This window comes from Camarhynchus parvulus, chromosome 3, assembly GCF_901933205.1.
Source record: "Camarhynchus parvulus chromosome 3, STF_HiC, whole genome shotgun sequence".
NCBI classification, from domain to species: Eukaryota; Metazoa; Chordata; class Aves; order Passeriformes; family Thraupidae; genus Camarhynchus; species Camarhynchus parvulus.
The window spans coordinates 75,118,841-75,146,139 of record NC_044573.1 but is presented as its reverse complement, the minus strand read 5'-3'; the positions used below and the strand labels follow the sequence as shown (position 1 = coordinate 75,146,139).

The window sequence follows — 27,299 nt, the reverse complement described above, 5'->3', positions numbered from 1 at the left end:
GAACTGGTGAACTGAACTCTGTATGGACTGTTTTGAGATTTCAAGCTTCTTCAGACAATTAACCTAAAGCCAAGTTGTAAGGCTGCAATACATTTCAAATGAAACAAGAATTTTACATTAAGTGCAGACCAACTTGATCTACCTACAGCTTTGGTTCTAGCATAAGACATTTATTCCATTGGTACAAGCCAGCTTGTGTCCAGAGGGTGCTACATTTGCTGATATTGCGATTATGCATAAAGTAAAAAAAACATCTGTGATAGATTTGTACTTATAAGGTACATAACTGTAGCATTTCTTTAGGTTGTGTGAAGATGTGATGGATGAAAAATACACTATTCTAACACTTGGACTCAACAAGGGATGTTTTCAGGTATTTGATGGATGACCTTCATGAATCAAAGACCTGCATACAGTTACATAAAGTTAAATGGCTCAATTATAATCTTTAACATGACTCCTTTTAAAAATACACATGGCTGTGTGTCTACCTATGTGACGGTTGTAGTTAGGAAATCATCATATCATCATCTCTTCTGGCTTTTCTGGCATGACACCTTTTGCATATCAACGTTCAGATGAAAAAGCAAACAAAAGATCTTAAAATTCTTCAGGCTTTATTGAATAAGATGCACTAACATAAAAAATATGCTAACACTAATATTAGTAAGATTATTTGTTTGCTAGCGCAATGATCTTTTATTGCTGTATTGGTTCACATCAATTTGAAACAGAAAAGATTGTTGTTAAAAGATTTTAGCATCATTAATGTTTTACAATACAGCCTTGGGCTCACTCTCTTGTCCTTATTCAGACTGTAATCTAAATAGCTTAAAGAAAATATTATGAAATCAGACCCCAAACACTGGCAAATTTAATGAAAAAAGTGAATAAAAAGTCTTGAGCCCGTAAAATATGGACTAGCTATGCAAGTAGTACTAATGATTTTAAAGAAAGCCTTTCAGTCTCCCAAGTAAATATATAATTAGACAGTTTTTTATTTACTCAGGAGATAAGAACAGCTTGAAGAAACTGTTAAGGCTCTTTGGTAACTTAGACAAACTTTTTTGTCTACTCCCTGTTACTTTGGAAATAGCTTTTTATGTAGAGATAAGCACTACGTAACAGCAAGTGCAGCTGCAGCGGTATGTGGATCAAAACGGAACCTGAAAGGTTTTTTGATCTGCCAAAATCTCACCTAAACTTGATATGCCCTGATTTAATAATCTGCTATACCTGTGATCTATGGTTCTTTTTCTTGTTCACAGGATACTACTTTCCAAGACAGGTAGATAAAACAGATTAACATGTCTGAGAATGTTGACATCTTGATGGAGAAAAGATACAAATATTTTTGGCCCCAGCATGATGTCTTCAAACAGTATGACCATCTCTCATTCTCTGGATGGCTTTCAGTGCATATTCAGGCACTCCATTTCTTGAAAACTTTCCAAATCCAATTAGTTCCTCAATAACATGTTCTACGCTTACCCATCAATATTGTATCTGGTAACTTCCCAGGGACAACAAAAACTGTTAGCAAGGTACTTAGTGTTTATTAGGGAATATTTAACAGTATTCAAGTGTTCCCAGAAGTGAAAAAGGAGAGCATAGAATCTCTGGAGATTGAAACACAGAAATGTACATCGGGATGCAAAACACAGAAGAGAATTAAAATGCTTAAGCCTGCTGTTTATTAGTAGATGTTCTAAATGTTTACAACAAAGTCAGGAATTAAAAATAACAATAGTAAAAGAGGAAAAAATATAAAATAAGGATAGTTTTTTTTCTTGTTGCTATTAAATGTTTCTAAAGATAATTTATGTTTCTAACTCACAAATTACACTTGGAAAACTGCACTTATTTGATTCAGTAGACTGTAACTGCAAATGCAGCTGTTGAAAACGGAATTGTTTATTCTATTGCTGTGCTTTCCTGGCTGTGACCAGATGCAACCAGCTGTTAACCAGTTGCTTCTCTCCGCTCATCTCCTGGCAACCTGGTGATCAACAAGCACTACAAAATACTTACAGCTAACTAGAAATAGGAAACAGTTTAGGTATTTACCTCCAATCCAATGATCCAGTGATGCAGGATTTATTTAAGATCATGAATCTGTTCATAGATCGATTTTAGTATGAATAAATTTGTACTTAAAGTTATATTATGCTTAATAATATGCTTAAATGTGCTCAACTATGCATGTGTAAAATCAAAACACAGGCAAAAGACACAGACAGCATGTTTTGGTGTGTGCGCTGGTGTTGCAGCAATGCTTTAGGATATGACCAAAACCACTCAAGGCACTGATTGCATTCCCATAGGAAATTGAATATTTGTTCCTCTGCTGTTTCCCATATGGCACACAAATGAGTTTCCCTGGCCCATATTTAATATGCAGGCCGTTTAAACATTGAGGTATTATGGGCTCCTCCTAAGTTTTTCAATACCATAATAGAAACTCAGAACTTTATAAAAATGGTACTGAATTTATCTCACACCCTTTCTGTGAACAAGAATTATCATTCCCTTTCTCTATGGAAGAATGCCAAGACAATAAAAACACCATTAATTCTGGATGTCCAATTTGTTACCTATGCATCCTCTTTTTTATAATAATTTACCTAGTACAAGTACACACCCCAGTTAGATCTGTAGTGCTTAGAATTTTTTTAAGTCTAGGTCCAAAAACACTGGGGCTACTTGAAAATAAAAAACATTAAATTCCTCCCTAACTTTGAAAATCTTTTTAAAAGTGACTGGCCAAGCAGGAGAAAGACTGGTATAAAATTAATTTTTTACAGGGAATTTTCTTATCTACTTCATCTCAAGATTGTTCATTTTTTTCCAGCAATATTCTGCCTCTGTCAACTGTCTAATCATTTTATAAAACGTAAAATGTTATTCAGAATTATTTTAGAGAAGGACATCCTTTGCTCTGGGTAAACCTGGAATTCTACTCTGGATGTGTTGCCATCAAGATAGACCGTGACATAAACAGGCAACAGCTGAACTCAGAATGCAGCTATTTTGAATTGTGAAGTTTCCTTGCAAATTTGATGTTTCTTTAAAATAAATTTTTTGGGCATAACAAGAGATCGACTTCTCAATTATCATTCAACACTGACACTAACACAGTTTATCACTTGGAGGAGCTGAAATAACTACAAATAAAAGATGTGCATGACAACAGAATAATAGATTCTGGACCAACTGGGGAACTGCAAAGGTAATTCTACATGGCCTCACTTCAGTGCACACTTCATGGTGAGGTTTCTTGCTTTTGCAAATGGAACTTAGATAAAAACCCAAACCACCTCTATTTAGTTGTGTTATTACTAATTCGTGAAGGAATAATGAACAGAAGGCCTTTTCTACAGAAATTACAAATATGGATTTCAAAGAAAGAAACTTGTGTTGTCTTCCAAGCCAAAACTAGTTTGACTAGCAATCAAGAAGGTTGACTGTTTGCAACACTTCATGATTTCAAACCAACCAAAAAGCATAGCAAATCCCTCCTTCCTGAACAAGCTCATTCGGAAGCTTGCCAAGCGCCACGAATGTTCACTTATGTGAGGTTAGGAAAGCACACCTGGCATCTGCTGGATTCATGCCAAGATCCAGATCCATACCTTAATGGTCTACCACAAATGCACAGGAAGCAGATAGTTCTCATTTTGTATCTCTTTACAGCTTAACTTGGCCAACCATAACATCTTATTGAGAAGAAATAGTATGCTCCTTGTGCAAGAGGCTTCTGGTCTCTGTAATGACATACTGAACCGTAATGGTATAGAAATCTCTAATTGCTAGAATCACATCTTTTTCTGCTTGTCTCAGAACTTTTCATACAATATCAATTGAACAAATTCTGTGTCAGCAACAAGTGGATAAAGAACAGCCGTAACCTTTCCTCTATTAACATTTGACTTCCTCATTATTATGAGCACTTAAATAAAATCCGTTGCTAGGTAAGGAGAAGACTGAACCTCAGGAAGACAAGAGGTACAATGATAAAAAGCATTTAATTTCAGTGAAAGACATTTCCAACGTTTTTAGCTAAGATAGAGGGGCTTTAATGATAATTTGCACATTCAATTAACCATTAAACCTGCAGCATGAGTAACGCTTGCTAACATCTCAGATTAGACAAGATAATATTTTTTCAGATTATTATGAGGTATCTCAGTAATTTCATTTCTTGTCATAAAGCCAGTCATCTTAGGAGGTTTTTTGTGGTTTTGTTTGGTTAGTTGGCTGGTTTGGATGTTTCTTTGAGTTGTTTTTTTTTTTTTTTTTTTTTTTTTTTTTAAAGATCATGGGCATCTAAAAGTCCAGAAGGAGCAATTGTGATGTGGCAATGCTTGTGCCACGTCTGTATCATTATTAGCTGCTTTCATGTAGACTCTACTTTCAAAACTCATCTGCAATGAGCAAGGGATCTGCATGGCTCTCCAGACCAGTTCCTACATAACAATCTTCTCATTCCTACAGAATACTTATAAAGTCATAGATGCTTTCCTTTTTAATACAAGGCAATCTATATTCTAGGATTTTATTTCCTGGGTGTAATTAATAATTAGGATTCAGAATGGGGTTAGCAAATATACTCTTACCCAGTAAATTCTCATAAAAAGGACAACAATTATTTCCATAGGAAAGTCCATTCTGTTAGAATTTGAACATGAACATGATCAAGCTCCTTTAGTACAGTGTTCTTATGAGTGTGTTTTGAGATGTCTTCTACAGTATAAAAATAAACCACAATAAGTATGAAAAAATAAAAATAGCCTTAAACCTTACCAAAACAAGACATTTAATTGTACATGAATTTTCTCAGTGTAGAATTTCATTTTCCAAACCCACTCAAAAGCCATTTCAGACTGAAAAAGTTATATCTCAGAACTTTGCTTATCACAGTATTACAAACTTTCACAGGTTTATGGAATTTCATAGTATTTTGTAATCTGATTAAAATTCATGCTTCTGACAAGTTGTCCCTACTTGAAAAATCTTAACATTGATTTCTCAATCTCCCAATTATGACAAAAAGCTCAGAAAGTGACCCCAAAGAATGAAATCATTGGGCAAACAAAAAGTAACCTGAAGTATATTTTAATGATTTTAGGATATCTCAGGACTATGTTGGGACGTGATTCATATTTAAATGGCTGGCACTGCCAACAGTGATATTCCTTTGCATAGCAGTTAGGTTAGCTGCTTTCATCTCCATCCCACCTTCCAATGCCAAAGTAAAATGTTACTTTTCTACATCTGGCATTTTAAGCCTCATTGCTGAAGTAATTCTTTGTTTTCTAAAGCAAGTGCTTTTCCTAAAGATTCCGAAGCTGCATTATTAATTTCCTAACTGCTTAGTATGCTATAAAGAAAGACTTCTGTATGTTTGCAAATACTAATACAAGAAAAGGCCCTGAAACATGATAATGATAGCTAATAAAATATGAAAGCAAAGCTTTGCTTTCCTGTTGCTTTGCATACATAGTAATAAAACTACTTCCCTAGCAGGATATAAAGTTAACATCTCTTTCCAAATTACTTCAGCACTTGTGCTCATAAATGGTATGGTATTAAGCCTAAAGCAACATAAACATTATTTTATGGCATAGTATGCCCTTAGTATGGAAATACTGTGCACTATTCAAGAAAGAGGCTCTGTAAAACCCTTTTGAAGGCTGTGGTCCCACTTGATTGATGAGTTAGAAGATCACAGTGAGCGTTGTCACATTCAAAAAGTCCGGGCTGATAAGCCTGCAGGACACAGATTTAATCCTCAGGAGGAAGAACAAAAAGCTAACAGGGCAATACTGAAATGCAAAAGGCAAGAAGCAGCTGGGTTTAAATTAATACCTTTTTAAATGGTGTAGATGGAAACAGTCCAACTTTTAAGGTGATTTAGAGGAATTCTATTTTTACCATATCACTAATTACTGAATTTTGTGAATTACTTCTCTACTTTTTAAAAATCCATTAGGCATATATATTTAAGAAAAAAGCAACCATAGATGAGTTCTTCAGCACAGTGTATCATACTACAGTTGTATTTCAGGGTGGGATGCCACCATTATGAAGCTTATAAGCTATAAAGCTCTACAAGGTACTTGTGAAAAAGAGGTAGCACTCTAATAGAGGAGGAATTTCAATTTGAATGTATTGAGAGTGCAGCTCAACTAGAGTGCTGTTGTTAATGATTGCAGAGTCACCCCAGAGTAAAGGAACTGTATTCCCTCCTGAAGTGCCTTTCTTACCCTTCCTCTCAAGGGATGAAGGAGGCAGGGTACCAGTTGTATAGGATGCATAAGAATGGCCACAATAAATTGGTTTCCAACTTTAGCTTCAAACTAATCAAGTGCTAGTTAATGTTGCATAACTCACATGGTCATTCTAGAAATGAAACAACCACAGACATTCTTCAGAGGAATCTCACTGGTATCCTTTCACATTTGCACTCCTCTGCTTAGGATTGCTCACCTAAGCACATTGTTCTGCCAAAACTCACCAATGGTTTGCATGCACATTCTTTCAATATTTGAAGAGATGGCTCTTCACCAGAGAACATGCTGGATAAGACAAATTAGCCAACCTCCAAATAATTACTACTTTGAATGGCAGTAATTTTTAGAAAATCCATCTGATACTAACATCACATTCCACTATTGCATTTTACAGACACATTGAAATTTAGGACAGTGCTGGAGAGTCACCTGCATAGAGTGAAAGTGAGACACAGAAGGAATGAGTAACTTGATCAAGGTTACACAACAAAGCTTTGGCAAAATTTACAGGAAAGGCCAAATATCCTAATATAACATTCAAACATTAGAGCATGAACTTAAACTGACTCTCATAAAAATGCAAAAAAAAAACCCACAACCCCAAAAAACAAAAAACCCAAAAACTTTCAGACACAATAATTAAAGAAAAACCCTCTTTTTAGAATAAAGATAAGTGTTTTCTTTTCCAGTGACAGAACCCAGAATCCTTTTAACTAATTTGTTGAGGAAATATGCCACAGTGGAATTTAGTATGACTGATTAAACTATGTTAATACATTTTCCAGCTTTGGGTCCCCAGGCCCATTGCCCCATCTATGACCTTTCTAACTCAGGAACTATTTTACTTGTTCTACAAACAAGCATCCATCCATGCCAAAGGATATCATGGTTGAAGAGAAATTATTTGAAGTGCAAGCACAAAACAAAGAGCACATGACATTCTGTATTTGTGTGCATTTGCTGAATATACTATATATATGTGATGGTATTTCTGCCACTATATAAAGGCTGATGGCGTAAAGTGAGTTTTAAAAGATTGAGCCCTCTCATTTTGAATAAGTATAACCTGTACATGAATCCCACACACATCACAATCCCAATACTTTTTTCCAATAAGGTGTTCCAATGCAAAGTTGCTGTGTAGGGGAAAACAGCAGTTGGGAAAATCATTTACCTTTATAACTCACTGGTATGGAAGACTTGGTGTGTTACTTCTCACTGTTGTTTCTCCTCATATATATCTCACTACCACAAAACCACACACACAAGACCCAGGTGATGCCTATACATTCTGCTTGGTAGTGAGAATTCATTACTTTCCTTGGAACTAATGGTCTGCCCAGGTTCTGTTTGTTGGAGAGTGACAGGCTGAATATCTGATCATGAAAGTATTAGCAATCCTCCAAGCCACACCTTGCTTCTTCAGGCTGACAGTTGTAAGCTCCAATTTAGTGTACAGCACAGAAATAGCAGCAATGGACTGGAAAATTAGTCTATGCATCTGCACCATTAATCTTTTTACCAGATTCAAGCCTCAGCTACCAACCCAGAAAAACATTGAGCAATGAGATAGCTAAACTTGTAAATGAGATCAGGACAAAGCAACCTTTGGATACGCATGTGGTGATATAATTCTTCTTGAAAAAATAATATAATTCCAATTGAAGCCAGCCCAATCTCCCTCAACTTTATTATCACTAATATAGTGTATTACTACTAATAATATACACCAAGAAAGATGTATTTCTCTTTTCAGTGTCCTATTAGCTCATCCCTTTGTCATCCCTTGCTCACTTCATCCTGCCTTTCATTCACAAAAATTGTGTGAAGCTGTAGCACCACAGCAAGAAGGCTGCAAGCTGCCTTTGGTATCCAACAAAACTAAGAAAATGGAACTGTCTTACCACCATCTCTCGAACCCCTGTGGGAGCAGTTGTGTCAATTACTAAAACTTAGAGGAAATTATTCCCATTCTTACATGTTTTAGGGTCCCTTTAAGGCTAGAGCAGAGTGAACTGACTCAGTGTAAATAAGGCTCATTAAGTTTCATGCTGATGATGTCTGGACAGTGTTAGTGCAAGGAAGGTTTTACTTGCCCTCTCACTTCTATTTCTACTGCAGCACCTTCTATTTCCTTCCTGAGACTAAGGCAATTTTTACCTATTTATGGGCAAACAGTGCAACCTTAACCTAGACTAGGAAGCAAGGAGTATGAAATAGCTGTTGTCCCATCCTTTCTCATTATAATTGCTAAAGGCAAATTATTTTGAAGGGGGGAAAATCTGCTTTTTTTCCCCATCACAATATTTTACATGACATCACACAAACTGTTCTGACAAAAAAGTGTAGAATTTCTGCTGTGAAGTGTCTGTGCTAACAAGAGGGGGTTTTCATTCAAAATGTAAATGCTGGTAGTATCAACATCTGGAGGACTGCAGCCTTAGGCACCATTACAAGAAGCAAGAGATTTGGACAGGATATATTCAATCTTGCTTTAATGGTATGATGCTCTGCCAAGATAATCTTCTAAGCTTTGACATATTTTATGTTGAGAAATATCATCAGGCGCAAAGGAAATTCCTCTTCACTAAGGAGAATTTTGTAGCAGTGTATCTGATGACATAATTACTTTGTGACTACATATTTCCTCAGCAACTTTCCTGACCTGAATAAACAAGCAACAAACATTCTTCTGATGACAACCTCATACACCAGTGGAATTAAATAACAACAAAAGTAAAGGACTCAGATTCTCACTAATGGCCTTGCAAGAAAATTATTTTCCATTGGCATGCTGAACTTTAAATCCATTGCTCCTAATTAAAGTAAGTCAGCCACTGAAAAGCCTCTTACTCCAAGCCTCTCTGCCTTCAGCCTTACTAAGATGCTCAAGACCTCACAGCATTGCAAAGTCTTCAGTTTTGCCATGCTTCACTTCCCACTTTGATTTAGAAAAAAACAGTTGTGGCCTCTTGCTGTGACTGCCATTATGTTATCTGTGGCACCTTTCTCCAAAATTGTCATTATGCATGTTCCTATGGACTCTTCAAAACTTGCTGACACTGTTTAGGATTCTCTGTCCATCTTTATCCTCTTGGTTCAGCTGCAGCTTTGAAATTACTCCAGAAAACAGCTAAATATGAGGATGTACTCCCGTTTTACCCTGAGGATGAGGGTAATGGCATGAGGATCTAATGGCAGAAATAAAAAGGTCATGTCTGGGAAAAGTGAAATTATAATATAGCTTTAAATGTTTGCCTTATGAGCCTTTAATCACCAAGCAGACATTTCTATGAAGGGAGAAAAGGAGGATGTGAAATTCAGGTAGAATTACAGGGAGCATACAGCTCATCGAATGCCAAAATCTCCAAAGGCAACACATAATCACAAGGGTGACCCAGGTACTGCTGGATTCAGCTCTGCAGTGCCTAAATACTAGACATCCTCAAAATAGGATGTATGCTGCTGAACACTTCTACTTAGGGGCAAACATCTACTTCCAAAGAGACCTGAAACCATTTTTCTTAAAGGTTTGGAGCTCTCTGTCCCAGATAATTTATAGTACAGGAGATACTTCAAGTAAATAATATTGTGATGATTGTGAAGAAGGTTCTTAGCTGGTTGAAGTCAGTAGAAGTTTACCAAAATCAACCAGCTAAAAATTAACTACAAACATGTGAATTAAAATTTTAGAATTGTGTTGAAGTAGCAATGTTTTAAAATAAATCCATCAGAAATATTAATAATCCCTTTTTTTTTTTTCTTGGACTAAAGAAATTTAGTCCAAGAACTTTAATTGGACATTTCACTGTTAAGCAAGTCTCCCTGCCCCCCAGTCTCAGCAGCAGCTGTTCTTGGGATGTCATTCCAAAACCTGCTTTTCAACAACTCAGACACTCTCTTGGGTCATCTTTGCCTCCATAAACCATATGCACTACAGATAAAAAGTCATACCTTTTCTATTTAATTCAGTTGTAGTTTTTCTCTGTAGCATTAACATACCCCAAGTATTTCCCAGAAGTATTTGTCATTATAGCACAGGGCTCAATTCATTCACTAAAGGAAAGGTTTGCAGAGCTCCTGGAAGTGGCCAGCTTCAGATAACGAGACCATTGGATTAAATATAGGTTTAGACTTCTTTTTTTAATCTTTCCCTTTATCTCCATCCAAATCCTCACTCCCTTTTGGCTGCTGTCACTACAGCACTTCAGATTCTGGCACAGAACTAGTAAAGGAGGTATTTCAAGAGATGGTAAATCAAGTTATTCAATGCTTTCCCTGGCTTCCTTTCTCAGAGGTTAAATATGTTTTCAAACCAGTTAAAGAAGCAAACGTTCTTTCAAGTCTCACATCTCACAAGGCAAGACAAGCAGAAGGGGGTTTTCCAATAGTAACTGCTAATGACATGCAAGCCTCAGAAGAGCTTTTTTCCTTCCCTGAGCCACAGGATATGCACAAAGGCTTACTCATTATCTTTTCATGTCATCTCCAAAATGACAGATACAGGGCTATCAGCATAATGGGACATGGAATGTACACATACATCACGTTTCATTATTCACCTTTACTTTTAACTCAGATTCCTAAGCCAGCTCCAGGAAAAAATGCCAGCACTTACGTGCATATGAGAACTCTCTTTATGTTAATTTCATGAGAACAAGCTTGCACAAATAACACAGTCTAAATATGTAGTTACTCTGTATATAATAATATCCCAGTTCCAAACAGGATAAAACATATATTTTTGTAAATATATTGAAAAGCCTTGTACTCATATTACAACCATCAAGCAAATATCTGCAATGACACAACTCACAGACCAAGTAGAAATGCCATTGCATCTCAGAAGGAGCTGCAGAAACTGAGTAGTCATTTTTACAACCTTGTTAAGCAGTGACACATCTCTCTCTGTAATTATCCTGATCTCAGTTCAAAACCAAAAGCAATGCAATCAGGATAATATAGCAAAATATGTATGCAACCATCCTGATAGCTGACCAAGCCAGACTAAGCTGTTTGTCAAAATACTGATCACCACTCCAGCATTTCACTGCGCATGCCAAATGTACCCTCACTATTCACAGCAGTTGCTGACCAATACTCAGCACTTACTGTCAAAAATGACAATACTCCATAAGAAGCAGCTTCAACTGCTGTTTATATGATTCATGAACTACTTTTGAAGGTTAATGCAAGATATGTGTAGGAAGGAAAGGGAAAAAAGTAGTATCATCACTACAAATATCAGGTTACTAGTACAAATTAGTCTTAAGGAAAGCTAATGAAAGTGGTGCTTTAGCCAAACAAAAGCAACCACAACCAATACAGACCAGCAGGAGATACCTCTACAGTAGGACATAAGATTAAATTATATAATGAGCATCATTCATATGGCATTATTCATCTCACCCTCAAGCAGACATCTAAAGAAAGTCAAATGGATTATGGCAAGTGTTCTCCACTGACTAGAAAAGCAGCCTATAATAACTACCATAGATGTACGTCTTTGCACTGCAGCCATCCCTTAAGGTGAATTCCTCTGTCTCATTCCAACATTCATCTTTACTTTCTACACCACAGAGCAACTCCACCTTCACTGCAGAGCACTGTTCCTCCATCATATTAGTAGAAACATATTACAAAACAAAAATCTAGTCATTTTTCACTGGCTTAGTTACCAACATGCAATTTTTCTGAAGTTCTCAAAACACTTCACAGAGATACCAACCACCACTACCCTCTTTTACAAGTGAGGAAAAATGAAAGTTAACATGAAAATTGACATGAGCTTGAGTATGATCTGCTACAGCTCTAAAGGTTTAACTAAAACTAGAATCAAAACTCCAGGATACACTCTTTCATCCTATCTTAGAATTATGATCATCTACCATGGATCCAACTCTACTGCACGCTGTTCAACACTCATAGGCTTGAAAGGTGATTATAAATATTATTAAGAGAAATAAAATAGACAGTGAGTGATATTAAATATTTCTTTTAACAGCTTAACACAAATAATCTCCCTGTTTACACATAGTGTATCCACACAGCATGCTCAAACATAATGCAGTTGCCTGGCTGGTTAAGTGTCAGAATGATACACTACAGAAGTTTCAAAATTTTGATGAGCCCAGGTGATTAGCCTTGTGAAGGGGGAAAACTTACTGTCCTGAGCAGTGGGTCAAGCAAATACAGTTTATATACCTTTGGTACTTGAGCTATCAACAATGAAATGTGCTTCACAGATTTATCACCCTAGTTCAGCCTAGGTGAACTGGGGATGGTCTTCATGCTCTGCTGCCCCAGGCAGACATATCCTAAATCCTCTGTAGAAGCAGATAACTAATACTGACATCATCCTTTAAAAAATAGATAAGATAATAGATATAGACAAGGATTCAACTTTTTTTTAATTTCTGAAAAAGATAAACAGTTTTAAAATTTACTATAGGGTAAGTTGGAGTATAAAACCACACCTGTGCATGCATGCACATGCACACACACACATGTGTGTACATCAACACATACACAGACATGCTTCTGCATAAATACAGCACTCTTCTCCCACTGATGTTTACCTATTCTCACTTTGCTGCTACTTCTTGTAAGAACATTAAACTACCAAAGTGTGGTCTTTTTTAATTGCTTAGAAAAACAACATTTCACTAGTATTTTTTCCAGAGGAGTCAAAACTGAGTCCTCAACTCCATGACACACTGCAAGGATGATGCCTTCCAACCTTGTATCTGTCCTGCTGGCCTGCCAAGGACAAGTCTTCACCAGCAGTCTGAAACCCTGGCACACAAATGTGATTTTCTGCACTGATTAATGCTGATCTAGCCACCTGCACTCCGAATACAAGTCAGAGGAGCAGAAATGCCAGCACAATGCTAGTATGTTTGAGACAATGACCTGCCAAAATGTAACGTATTTAGCACTCTGGAAGTGATTCAATGAAAACTGTTCTTAGAAGACTTGGGTAATTTTACAATAGAAACAAAACATCACAAGTTTTCACAATTATTTTTATCCTTTAATATAAATTTAATCTCTTTTGAAATAATGTACCTTTCTGTATTCCTCTGCTAATGTGGCCCATCTATTCTAAACTTTGATATTAGGCAGAATTACATTTGCAGATATCAAGAACATTTCAGTTCTGTTAAATAGAAATTGTTTTCAGCAGTGAAATTATGTCACTGGAAAACAAATATCTTCATTACCAGAAAGCATCAATACCGTAATAGCTCATAAATATTAGATTACACATGAAAAAACATTTAACATGTGATATCTGATCACATGAACATAGCTTTGCACTACCAAAGCAGGATTACAGTTTTGGTTGTTTCAGTTAACAGTAAAACAATGAAGTCTCTCCTATACAATGATCAAAAGAGAAATTAACATCCAAAAGGTATAACAGTGAAAACAGCACTAAATATATGTTTTTCAGTTTTCTCAGCTGTAAGTCAAACAGCAATGTTTTTAAACTCTTTTAATTGATGAGTGCTAGGACATTCTGACTTTGCATCTTCTGCATTGACATTTCAAATTACCTAAATCGAAAGTATGTTATAAAATTATTAAATTAGTTAAAAGTGAAGGGAAAACAAGTGAGAAGTTTTAAAGGAGGTTTAAAATGCTTTATAATATCATTCAACCAAAATTCCATGTAACCTTTTCTTGTCTCAGTCATACCTTCCTTGGGGTAGCTACAAGACTAACATTGCTGTGCTGTTTTCTGTCTTGTACTCTTTTTTTCAGCTTCACCTTAGTTTGCCACATACAGTCTGTAACCTGTCAAACCATTTTACAAAATTATGTACAATGATCAGAACAAGACTCTTCTTTCAGCCTCCTATTGATCATGGCTCCCTTCAAAGCAATTTTCTGACTTACAACTGTGGTTCATACAAAACCCCCTTGCATTTGCCTGGAAAACATATAAATTTATCAAACATATGAATAGATCACAGAAGTTGATGAAACAAATGCAAACCTGGCTCTGTTGAGTCTGGTTTCTAATCTCTAACAGTTATTTGTTTCATCAGGGAGCAAACACCTCTATTAAGGCTGGGATATCCATGATTTGTCAAGGAAACAGCAGGAAAGTTTCACAGAAGCCCATGGAAATTAGCTAGAGTGAATAAAGAACATAGCCAGCTCTCTCTTGGGAGATTATGAAAGACATGCAGAAAAGGAGGAAATGGTAAAACATCCAAAGATCATGGCATAGCCCTTCATACATGTCTGCTTCCAGCCACAGATACATCAAGAATTTCTGACATAAATAAACAAAACTTTGACCTGCTGATTTACTAAAGCAGGGATGGTAATAATAATAAAACCATCAAAACTCCATAAAGGCCTTTAATGTGTCTGAAGATATTTTCATTACTGCAATAAGTGTTAAGGGTTTCCTTTGCTGTTAACAGATTTTACAGCAAAGCTTTGAAGAATGTCCCACAGGTTATCAGGAAAGGCTCTATACATTGCATATAAAATAGGAATCAACTAAACAATCCAGAAAACTACTTTTAAGTTGTGGTCCAGGACTAAAGCTGGAATCACAAAGGACAGATCTGTCACTGGTCTCATCTGGCACAGTCCCAGTGGAAGGAAGCCATCTCAACACCAGCTGAGAGTATAGTTTGATGCATCCCCTCATTCACTCTTAAGTCCATATTTTCCTTTTTTTCCCCTTTTATGTTCTAGTCACCAACACCATTCTGGCCAGTCACTAATAGTCCTTAAAGGCTAATCTTCCTGTTAGCTTGCATTTGAAAATGAATCTCAGATGTAGGAAATTAAAGCCTTCCTCTCAAACATAAAGCAGATTCCAATTGAAAACTAAAGAATTCACATTTCAAGCCACTCTCCAAAGATGTCTTTCTCTATTGGTAACATTTGGAGATGTTTGAAAGGAGCTAATGAGGACAGATTTATGTGACTGGTTATAATTTTACCTTCCCAACTGCACATTTCACATTTGTCTCAGTGAATTATCTGGTAAAACATCACATTATAATGAATAGTTTAAAAAGCTTTGCAACCAGAGAAACATTTTGAGCTAAAGTTTCAAAACCAGTCAGGAAAGTGAGCTTGCATAAAGATGCCAAATTGCCTGACTGCTAAAAAAAAAGATTAAATAGTTAAGCACATATAAATGTAAAATGTTGCAATGCTTCAAACAACTAAATGATTGAATATGTGATACGAAGCAGAGAGATACAGGTAGAAAAGAAACTCGGTAAGAATGAGGAACAAACTATACAAGTAGCCATTTTACAAACTGTGTGAACAACCCCAAAGATCTTCCAGCGTTCACTGAACAACTTTTCCTGCTGTGGCACTAAAAAATTTTAGCTTAATTAAGCTTTTCAGAGAATTAAACTCATTGAGAACAACAAGTCTTCCTGATGAAGACTGGCTTTTCCACAGACCACTGTGAGGAGGAAATCTTACTTGATGAAGCTCTGAGACCTCACCAGCCCTCTTCCCACCTGCCTATTACCTGCAGCAGGTAGAAGCAGGAACTGCTGAGAAAAGGAAGAGAAGAGAAGAGAAGAGAAGAGAAGAGAAGAGAAGAGAAGAGAAGAGAAGAGAAGAGAAGAGAAGAGAAGAGAAGAGAAGAGAAGAGAAGAGAAGAGAAGAGAAGAGAAGAGAAGAGAAGAGAAGAGAAGAGAAGAGAAGAGAAGAGAAGAGAAGAGAAGAGAAGAGAAGAGAAGAGAAAAGAGGAAGAGAAAGAGGAAGAGAAAGAGGAAGAGAAGCAGGAAACTGCCCTTCAGTATAGTTCTCTCCATGCCTATAAACTGCAAAATATGAGTCTCCCAGGCTTTACTAAATTAATTTTCCAATGGCTTTCCAGTTCTTCCCTGGCTTTAACAGGCAGTGGAGTGGATATTGACTGAAGAGGCTCAAACCCTTGACTTTCAAAGAAAAACTGAAGACCTGTGATAAGATTATTTATAAAGACGTCTAATCCCGCAGGAGGTGTGACGTATTTGCTGTGGCTGAAGGACACAGTAAAAATCTACATCATTGATACCCTCAGAATTACTGGTAGATGACAATCAACTGTTTATTTGCAGCATGTACAGATCAGTGTCTTGGTGTGCTGAACACATATAATATTCACCATAAGAAAAAAAAAAAAAGTGGCAAAGCAGCAACTGTAATGTACTACTTTTGTTAACTTTTTTCAGAAGCTAACAAATTATTCTACCAAAACCCAAGTTTATCATTGCACTGGGGTAGAGTATACCTAGTCTGCCATTACCAAATTTGTGGACAACACCAAGTTGTGTGGGAGTGTTGATCTGCTGGAGGGCAGAAAGGTTCTGCAGAGGGACCTGGACAGGCTGGATCAATGGGTCAAGACACCCATGGCATGAGGTTCAAACAGGCCAAGTGCTGGGTCCTGCCCTTGGGTCACAAGAACCCCTGCAGTGCTACAGGCTGGAGAAGAGTCGCTGGAAAGTGGCCAAGAGGAAAAGGACCTGGAGGTGTTGGTCCACAGCAGCTGAGCAAGAGCCAGAGTGTGCCCAGGTGGTCAGGAAGGCCAGTGGCATCCTGGCCTGTACCAGAATAGTGTGGTCAGCAGGACACACTATTGGCCTGGAGAAAAGGGGACTCAGAGAAGATCTCATAGCTCTCTACAACTGCTTGAAGGGAGGTTGCCAGGGAGACATCAGCCCCTTCTCCCAGGCAACTGGCAATAAGAAGGTATAGTCTTAAGCTGTGCCGGGGGAGGCTGGACATTAGGAAGAAATTCTTCCTGGAATAATACCAGGAGGTGGTAGAGCCACCATCCCTAGAGGTGTTTAAGGAAAGACTGGATGTGGCACTCAGTGCCATGGTCTGGCTGATGTGGTGGTGTTGGGTCACAGGTTGGACTTGACGATCTCAGAGGTCTCCTCCAACCTTCCTCATTCTGTGATTCTAGATAAACAGCCTCGTTGTGAAACATGTCACTTAGTGGTCTCACCTGCAACTTCTTGAAGTTATTTTTGTTTTGCTTTGCTTTAGAACACAACAGTAAGATAACCAACGCTTAGATATTTATCTAGCCCTATATAGGGTTTGAAAATCTGTTGCAAGCAGGATGTTTTCTTGAGAAACTGCTATAAGCTTCTGTCAAACATAAAAAAAAAACATTTCTAGCCCTTCTGGTTTTAATGAAAATCTTCAATGCTCCCTGAGCAGCTAGAAAGGAAAGGAAGCTGAGGAAGCTGAGGGAGAAGACTAGTACACAAACACTGGTCTGACCAATTCCTTTGAAGAACCCAAATATACATAAAAGGCACAGAACAAAACAACTCTTTTCACCACCTTTTGAAAGATGGTTTCTGGTATATCTAGGAACACTTAAAGGTGAAGCATTAAGCCACCTTTACCACTAGATAAATCTAGTATCTCCACTGTTTTCAGCAGCCACAGTACTATTATACTATCAGACTACTTCTTATGAATCACATGGCTTCAAAATTAGTTCTAATTAAATAGAATTTGTCCTCTGATTACCATAAAGTACTTCTGAATACACAGGTGAGATTGTCTACAGACCTCTGTGGTGATTGTAAGTAAATAACTCACATTTTTCAATGTTTTGGTCATGTCAAACATTATATAAGCACAAGGTATTGGGGCTAGTAATTGAGATTAGTAATTGGTAATTTTTATGTCACAAGAACATCTGTATTCTTTGCAGACCTTTGTGACATCCACAGGGCTTTGTGACTCTGCACTATATTCTCATCTTAATGGATAATGCTGATGCACTCTGCAAGAACTTTTGGGAAAGCAATTGCTATCTCAGACTGTTACAATCAGCTTACCAGGGAAATCTGCTTCAGTTTCCATAAGTGACTCTGGGCAAGTCCCTAAGCCTGTCTCACCTGGATGTGGGTAAATCAGCAAGAGAAATAGTTTCGATTACACACCGGCAGCAGCTACACAGCAGGGAGCAGCACAACTCCCTAGCAAGTTACGGAACATATGCAGGAATAAATCTGCTGCTCTAAATCTGGCAGCTTTTGTAACTGTTAACTTTAATGCTTACCTCCAAATACTTAATCCACCTGAAAATTTTACTACTGCTATTTAACAGGAAGTATATTAGGTCTTTTTTAAGAAAAAAAAAAGTCTATTAGTGTTCTTACCTACATTCTTTCTAGTCCTACTGAGTTTCACATGTAGCTTCTGCTGGTTAGTAAAGAATGGGATAAATTGTCCCAGTTCTGTCACACTTTTGCCAAGTGCACTCAGAACACTGGGGTATTGACCACTTTCCCCATTCCCTGATTAACAAGATGGTTCATAAAATCTTTTACAGTGTGACATGGAGAAAGAGAATACATACATTACTTCTGAAAAGAAAGCAGAAATGCACTGAAGTTTGGGCGCCTCTGAGGAAGACAACTGCACACATATCAAGTAATAGTACTATTTCTTTTGATCTTCTCAATAGTTGCAGGCTGTGAGGGTGAATGTGAGGTGTGTGTGGCCAGAGAAATTTGCCTCACACAGCATTTCTTAATGAATCAATGACAACAAATGGGAAGATGTACAATAGCCCTGAGCATAACTTTCCTGTGTATTATGCCCAGCTATGTACATCCAAGCTCTCAGCACAGGGCTTTCCCTGGGTTCTTGCTAGGCCATGCTGAAGGCCATTGGATCCACTTAGATTCTTACTACTGTATAAGTAAAAGCATCCTTTAGACTTTTATATACTTTTTTACACTTTTCTGCTTTTCCAGACAACAAGTTCTTACAATGCCTCAACATACTTGCTACACAACTGGTTTTTATTGGGACCCATTTCTACCACCAGCACATCTTAATCCCCAAGTTCTTCCAGTGAAACAACATAATAATAAATTTACTACTAGTAATTTCAGATTTTCATTTGCCTTGAGGCTTCTTGATATATGCCATTTCAGGGACAGAATACATCAGAGAAAGAAATGTGTTGATAAAAGAGCCCAAGGTAAGTGTCAATCAAAATACCACAAGGATTTGTGCAGTCCTTCCAAAGTTTTCCACGTCTTTCTCAACCGTAGAAGACAAAGCAATAGATCTGGGGTTTTAACAAGTCTTTTTACCTAAACAGTTACTCCTCATACACAGTAATGCTTCTCAGTATACTGTTTTCCATTTCCTGTTCGTGGGGGGTTTTGTTTTTTGTTGGTTTGATGTTTTTTGGCAATGAAAGTTACTTTAAAAGATTGCTCTTATTAATGTTCTCATTCAGGGTGCTACAAAAGATATCACACACCACAACAGAGCTTTCCTAGAAGCGGATGGTTTTAATCCCATGTACATACATATGGAAAAATAAAAAAAGAGAAAACTTTAAAAAGCTGTTGAGGAAATCTAGATGAAAATTGTAATAATTAACACTAGATAAGGTAGCAGTCCACATCCTTTCTGGACGGACATAACAATATTTGCATATATAAAAACGTTATAGTCAAGACAGAAAGCAAAAATAATTAAAGGAGAAAATCATATATAATTGCTTAAATCCACAAAGGCCATTGACTGATGAGAATTTTTAAATTGTTCACAAATTCTGTGACCTGGATACTAGCTGTTCATGCCTCCTCACAAGCTGCAACCTGTTTAAGATTACTAAAATGTGAGGGGCAAAAAAATCCCAACCACCCACACTTTTTTTTGGCCAGTCAAATAATCCAAATAGAAATTGATAAATCTTTGTGCTTTCATAAGACTTTACATCTTCAAAGTACCGAGCGCACATTTGCTAATCAATGAATTCTCCTGTCTTGAATCAGAAGTGCCTTAGAAGAATGAGGGGCCAAACCACCACAGTTCAGGCAAACCTGGCCTCAAATACTTCACCAGCTTGATGCCACAGGGGCTGGCAGCGACCTCGACGGCAGCAGGTCGGGCGCTGCTCTGCTTTGTGGTGCTCGCTCCAGCCAAGCAGTGACTCAGAGCAGGGGATCTAAAGGTCACTTCAGCACCCCGCCTGAACCCTGCGCACTCGGAAGCTGCGGTACAGAGGGTTCACCTTCCAGGTGGTTTGTTTTGCTCTCAGCCACACCAATGGAAAGCTCCTGAGATCAGCCTTGGTGAGCGAAGGCGGGCAGGGGCGAACAGAGCCGGCCAGCAGCTCAGTTTCTTGGCTGGGCCATGGCAGAGCAGGTGCCACCCTCGGAGAGCCAGCCCGGCCCGGAGCTGCCCGCGGTGCCAGCGGTGCAGCGCCACCGAGCCTCGGTCTCCGCGCACCCCGACGGCTCGCAAGGCCGCCTCGGGGCACCGAATGGCTGCTGCAGCCTCCAGGTTTTGGCCAGTGAAGCGTGACACGGATGCGAGGAGTGATCACCACATGGGAGAAGCAGGACTTCCTGCCCAGAATTGCTGGAGGGGACCAAGCGAAGAGACACACGGTACATCCCTGCCTCATGCAGGGTTTATTTCGCTCTCTAGCGAGCAGCCTCTCCCTCCTCAGTCGCTTCCATCGACGCCCAGCACTCTCTCCCACCACCATGCCCACCGTGTTTGAACAGCCCGGGCTCGACCCCAGCGAGGCGGGACGGGGAGGGGGCCCCGCCGCCACCGCACACAAAGCGGCCGCCCGCCACCACCGGCCTGCAGCGAGCGACGCCCCAGTCCCCGCCTCAACCTGCAGCCTATGAGCAAGGAGGCACCGCCCCGAGCGGCGGCGGGATTGGGATCGTACCCGCGTCCGCCGCCGCGGACCGCCGAGGAGAGCGCCGCGCTCCCGTCCCGTCCCGGCGCGTCCCGTCCCGTGCCGCGGCCCCGCGCCGGGAAGGAGGCGAGAGAGCGGTGGGTGCTGCCGCCGGGCAATGCGCGGGGGCGCCGGGAGCGCCGCCGCTGCGCCGCGCGGCCGCAAGATGTCGCCGTTGGCAGCGGAACGGGGGCGCGGCGGGCGCGGTGCCGGTGCGGAGCGGGGAGAGCGGGGCCCTGCCGGCAGCGCGGCGGCGTGAGAGCCCCGCTGGCCTGCGGGGAGGCGATCGCTACCGACCGTGGAGAGAGCCCCGCTCCGAGCGGCTCCCTTGCCCGGCCGCTTCCCTTAGCTCTTGTTTGTTTATTTTCAATTGCCCCGGGGGGTTGCGCCCGAGGTCGCAGCGGCGGGAGGTGGGAAGGAACCGCTCCGAAGGCGACGTTCCTCGGGGCCGGCGTGGCGCGGGGAGGGGCGGCACAGCGGGCAGGGACGGCCCCGCGGCATCCGAACGCCCTCCCGGAGGATAAAGAGCGAACGGGGCTTTTGGCGCGAAACGCGCGGCCCCGCCCTGCGCGCGTGGAGCGGGGGCGGGGCCGGCTCTCCCGCCATTCTCCCGCTGTTTCCCAGTGCTCCCTCCCAAGCGTGTCAGGGGGTTTTTTTATTGTTGTTTTTTTGGTTTTTCTTTAACTTGCCTTTTTTTTTTTAGTGCCTTTTTGGGGGGGTTAATAATATCCAGCTGCTTCAAAGGCAGGCAGTGACAGTCATCTGTCTGCGAGCAGAGGGTGGATGCGGAGGCAGGGGAGGCTGCGGGGGCCGGCGGGCGGGCGCGGAAAGTGCTACAGACACCATCAGCTGCTTTTTTTTTCCTCTCCCCTTTCCCCCCTCCACTCCTCCCCCTCGCACACCCACCACCATCACCACGGAGGTAAGAAGAGGAAGCTGCAGATTCTGGGCTGCAGGACAAAACCCCAGTCAAATAAATCCAATTCCCCATCGCGTTTTGAGTTGCCGAACTGGGAAGGATGGGGTGGGAAGGGGAGCGCGGGGGTAGACTGGAGCCTGAATGGGGTTCTCACTGAGCAGAAGAAAATCCTGGAGGATATTTGTGTTTTGGTTTGGAGCTGTCGCATTGAGATCGCCAGTGTTTTGTAGGTGCCTCTTTACTGCTTTGCATTTTAAACAGTTTAATGTATTTCCCGAGTAGAAAAATGCACAGTCCTGGAGGCGCTTAGGGGGCGGGGCGGGAGCGCAGCTGAGCCGAGCCGGACGCGTTTCTCGGCGTTTCATCATAAGGCTTTTCATGGATTTTTTTTCCCCCCTTTTTGGTCTCCGTCTCAGCGTCAGCTGTTGTGAACCCAGCAGAACGATTTCCTTTGCGTTACCTTAACCAAGCTGAAGGGAGACGCTGACTCGATTTTTTGGACTTTAAGCATTTTTCTTTTTTTTAATTTTTTTTTTTTTAATGTCTGATGCAACGGAGCTCTCGGCAAAGGAATGGGGCTGTGGTTGACTGGCCGTGGGTAGTGAGTGGGGGGTCCGGCCGAGGTAAGGGCAGCAGCGCGCACTCGCCGGAGGTGAGAGCTGGTGTGTTTGCAGGAGGTTTGCGTGCATGAAGTGGCCGAATGCGCGGAGTTGCTGTCCATGCAACCTCGTTGTTGTAGGAAAAAGGGAGAAAACTTCCCGTGCTTTCTTGGCAAATCAGGAGGCTTTGTTGGTGGCGCCGGGGTGGTTTTAATGCATTTTTGTGCGCGAGGTTATTACATAAGGTTGATAATTTCTGTTGCTGCTGGATTTCCCCTCCTCCCCCCCCCCCCTTGTGTTGTGTGCGGATTTCGCTGGCTCGCTTTGAGTGAATGAACTGGCGATTTGCGAAGTTGCAAAGAGCCCCTCCGCCCCTTTTTTTTTTTTTTTTTTTTTTTTGCATCTTTCTCCTCTCCCCTTTGCACTGTTCCACGGTGACAAAAGGAGTAAACTTCCTCTACTTTTGCTGGCATATTAAGAAGCCTTTCTGGAGAGATTACGGTATCAAAGCCATGCATCTGTCTGCTGTTTTGAGCGTTTGAAGCGGTGTGGGGAGAGCAGGCGAGAGGCGAGGGCTATGTACACAGGCTGTGCATCCCCGCTGAACTGTGCAGCCTGGGTTTGTGTCCCCACGGAGCGGCGGGGCAGGCTCTGCACGGGGGAACACTACCTGAGCGCTTTGATTTCAGTATCTTGAGTCGGGAGGAGAAAGGTGTGTGAGATGCTTTTTTTTTCCTCAACTTTCTAAAGGCTCCTTCTTGCTTGCTATTTATGATGAGATTATTAATTTTTTCCTTCCGTTAAGAGGAAGGGAGTCACGTTCGTGTCTGTTTGTTCGTATTTTTAATTGTGGTTTTGTTGTCTTGTTCCTTTTTTTTTCTTTTTTTTTTTTTTTTTTTTTTTTTTTTTTTTTTTTTTTTTTAGTTTCAGGTCGTGGGAAAACCTCTCTTCTTCCCCTTGGTGGAAATATCGATAAAACCTGTGTTTGAAACTATTGCTTGACACAGGGATCAGCAAAAAGACACCCGTAATGCCAGGAATGGTCAGTAAAAACACAGACCTCGAGTTTGACTCTTTGCAGCCTTGTTTCTACCCGGACGAAGATGACTTTTATTTGTGCGGGCCGGACTCCGCTCCCCCGGGCGAGGACATCTGGAAAAAGTTTGAGCTGCTGCCCACCCCTCCTCTGTCTCCCAGCCGGGCCGGGCTCCAGGAGCACCCTCCGGGAGGGGGCCCGGTGCCGTGGGGAGGAGCGGCTCTCTGGGGCTGCCGCCCCACCGACCCCGTGGACTGGGCATCGGAGCTGCTGCTGCTGCCGCCCGAAGCCGACCTGTGGGGCGGCATGGACGGAGGGGACTTCCTCGAGACGGGCCCCGGCGTGACGAACAATCTCAACTCCATCATCATCCAGGACTGCATGTGGAGCGGCTTCTCGGCGCGCGAGAAGCTGGAGCGGGCGGTGAGCGAGAAGCTGCAGAGCAAGGCGCCCGCCGCGCCGCCGCCGCCCCCGGGGGCCGCGGGCAGCCCCGCCAGCGGCCCGCGCGGAGCTGGGCGGCGCCGTACCCGAGTGCGTGGACCCGGCCGTGGTCTTCCCCTTCCCCGTCAACAAGCGGGAGGCGGCGGCGGGCGGAGGGGCTGCGCGGGGCGGCCGCCCGCCGCGCCCCGCCGGGGACAGCCGGGCGAGCAGCAGCAGCAGCTCCTCCGGGGACGACACGCTCAGCGACTCGGGTAAGCGCTCCGGACCCAGGGTGCGGAGGTGGGGACGGGGGTGGCGGCTGCGTCCCCCCGCCGGCTGCTCCGGGGGCGGGCGGGGCGCTGAGCCCCGGAGCCGGGCGGGGCGCGGGGCGGCCGGCAGGCGGCAGCAGGCGCGGGCGCAGCGCGGGGCCCCGCGGGGGCGGCGGGCACGGCCCGGGGGCAGCCGCCGCCCGCCCCTCGCCCTGTGCCGGCTGCGGCGGGGCCGGAACCTTCACCGGGCAGCAGCTCCAGCCGGAGGGGCTCCGTGGTGCTGGGGAGCCTCTGGCGCCCTGACAGTCTCCTGCCCCCGGGGGGCTCGGGGGGGTGGCCGTGCGGCTGCCACCGCCGCCCTGGGCACAGGTTTATAGGGGATGACCGTGTGCGCGTTCCCTTAGGCACCATGCGGGCAGGCTGGAGCTAGACTAGTGAACCCTTAGAGCAGCGCTTGTACTGACAGAGCCCAAAATGCCTCAAACATCCTGTGTGTGTACGCAGAGAAATCCCCTTGGGCTGAACCGCGGTTTGGCGTGTGTAGATGAGCTGGTCCCTGTGACCACCGCTGCAAACTTGGTGATCCGTCCCGGGTTTCAGAGCCTGCTGTCCCTTTAATGTCTGGTTTGACAGCTTTGGGTGAGGAAGCACTTCCAACAGCTGTCTTCTTGGCAGTGCACCAAGCGCCGGCTTAAAGGGTCCCCGGCTGGAGCAGCTTCACCTTCTGCCTCAGAACAAACCCAGCGATTGTTTCGTTTTCCGGCTGCTTTTCTACCAAGCAGGGGCTGTGTTGTGGCTCTGTGCTTGCCTTTTGTGCCACAACTCGACGATTCCATTCAAACTACATACATTCTGTCTAAAAATTCTTTTCTGCCTCTGTGATTGTGTGGGTGGTAGCCCCATTTTGATTGAAAATTAGATATGTTAAAAAAACCCATCTCATCAAACTTACTAAGCTTTCAGAAATCCCTGTTCTTTGCTGATTTCATGTGTATTGCATACTTTTAGAGATCTGTATCTGACTGCAGATGGTGAGTGCACCCCGGTTTTGCCATCAGTTATTTCATTACTGCTTTTACTGGATATATATTTTGTCAATAAATACTGATACTTGTAATCAAGGTATTTTCAGGGAGAATAATGTCTGTTTTATTTTCTGTCCTTTATTACCAGAAGATGATGATGAGGAGGAAGAGGATGAAGAAGAAGAAATAGATGTTGTTACAGTGGAGAAAAGACGCTCCTCTACCAACAAGTCTGTTACCACCCTTACTATTACAGTGCATCCTAAAAATACCACTTTTTCATCAGTCAGGACACAGCAGAATGGACTGATATTAAAGCGTTGTGCCCCAATTCACCAGCAGCATAATTATGCCGCTCCTTCTCCATTTGTGGAGACTGAAGAGTCTCCACCACAGAAGAAGTTAAAAGTCGAGGTGCCCCGTCCAGTAAAACCCACGATCCAACCAAAGCTTAAGAGTTCAAGTCCTCGAAACTCTGATTCAGAGGACAGTGAACGTCGACGCAACCATAATATCCTGGAGCGTCAACGACGTAATGATCTACGGTCAAGTTTCCTCACTTTAAGGGACCATGTTCCAGAACTGGTTCAAAATGAGAAAGCTGCAAAAGTTGTGATCTTGAAAAAAGCCACTGAGTATGTTCATTCTCTTCAGGCAGAGGAGCAGAAGTTACTGCTAGAAAAGGAAAAATTGCAAGCCAGACAAGAACAATTACTAAAGAAAATAGATTACAAGCGGACTTGCTAAACTTTTTTTTTTTTGTTTTGGTGTTTTTTTCTGGCTGATCAGGACAGTCATTGCCACTTTGCACATTTTTGATTCTTTATAAAAAAATTGTGTTTTTTGACGTTAAGAATGTTGGTTTTAATTTCAATCCAGTCCCTGAAGTAATCGACAGACTGTATTATCCAGGTACTGAGCAAATGGATTTTCTTGCAAGGAGTTTATTGCAAGACTACCAAACAACAATGGACTGCCTTTGTTTTTTCTCCTTAAGAACTGTAGATGGTGGGGATTTTTTTTTAAGTGTTGTGAGCATTTGGAGCTGCTGATGACATCTAGTTGAGTTTTAAAATGTTCATTCCTAAGTTTTATGGTGCTTATGTTCTAACAGATGTTACTTTAGGGGTTGGCATTTTGTGCCCCTGTGGGAATTTCTGTAAATACCATCTACACACTTGCCTTTTGTACATGTCTTGGGTTATGAGAGGTGGCTTTTGCTGCCAGTATTAGACTGGAAGTTCATACCTAAGTACTGTAATACCTCAATGTTTGAGGAGCATGTTTTTGTATACAAATATATTGTTAATCTCTGTTATGTACTGTACTAATTCTTACATTGCCTGTATACTTTAGTATGATGCTGATACATAACTAAATTTGATACTTATATTTTCGTATGAAAATGAGTTGTGAAAGTTTTGAGTAGATATTACTTTATCACTTTTTTGAACTAAGAAACTTTTGTAAAGAAATTTACTATATATGCCTTTTCCTAGCCTGTTTCTTCCAGTTAATGTATTTGTTAATGTTTGGTGCATAGAACTGGGTAACTGCAAAGTTCTGTGTTTAATTTCTTCCAATGATGTACATTTAGTGCTGCGTCTTATAGCACTTTGAAATACCTCATGTTTATGAAAATAAATAGCAATTACATGATGTGCCATTTACTATTTTTCTTTTAAATAAAATCTTTAACTTCGGTATTGATGAAATACAAAAAGCATGGTCCCATACCCTTGGCATTTCAAGTCTTGGCACTGCAACTGTTAGACTGTAGGTGACACTACAAAGGTCAGCTGGACAGGACATTTCCATTTCTGGTTAAATAATAATTGTAGTAAGAACTATGTTCCTGGTATTTCATACTTGTGTTGTCAGGATTATCCCAGGGGAGCAGATGTACCACACTAATGGAATGACTCCTGTGTCTTGCAAAGACTCCTCAAATATCCACTGGGCCCAGAGAATTGTGAGGGATCAGAAACATGGCTAGCAAACATCTGCTAAGGGATT

At 41.6% G+C, this 27,299-nt stretch overlaps 1 protein-coding gene across 1 annotated transcript; it reads left to right on the top strand.

Annotated features, from left to right (window-relative positions):
• Positions 1-22,049: 22,049 nt before the first annotated feature.
• On the top strand, positions 22,050-26,942 carry MYCN (MYCN proto-oncogene, bHLH transcription factor). The gene is given in 4 exon segments (XM_030946353.1): positions 22,050-22,160; positions 23,458-24,072; positions 24,074-24,261; positions 25,432-26,942. Coding segments are annotated over 3 exon segments (1,296 nt in total). The 5' UTR covers positions 22,050-22,160; positions 23,458-23,563; the 3' UTR covers positions 26,031-26,942.
• Positions 26,943-27,299: the final 357 nt, after the last annotated feature.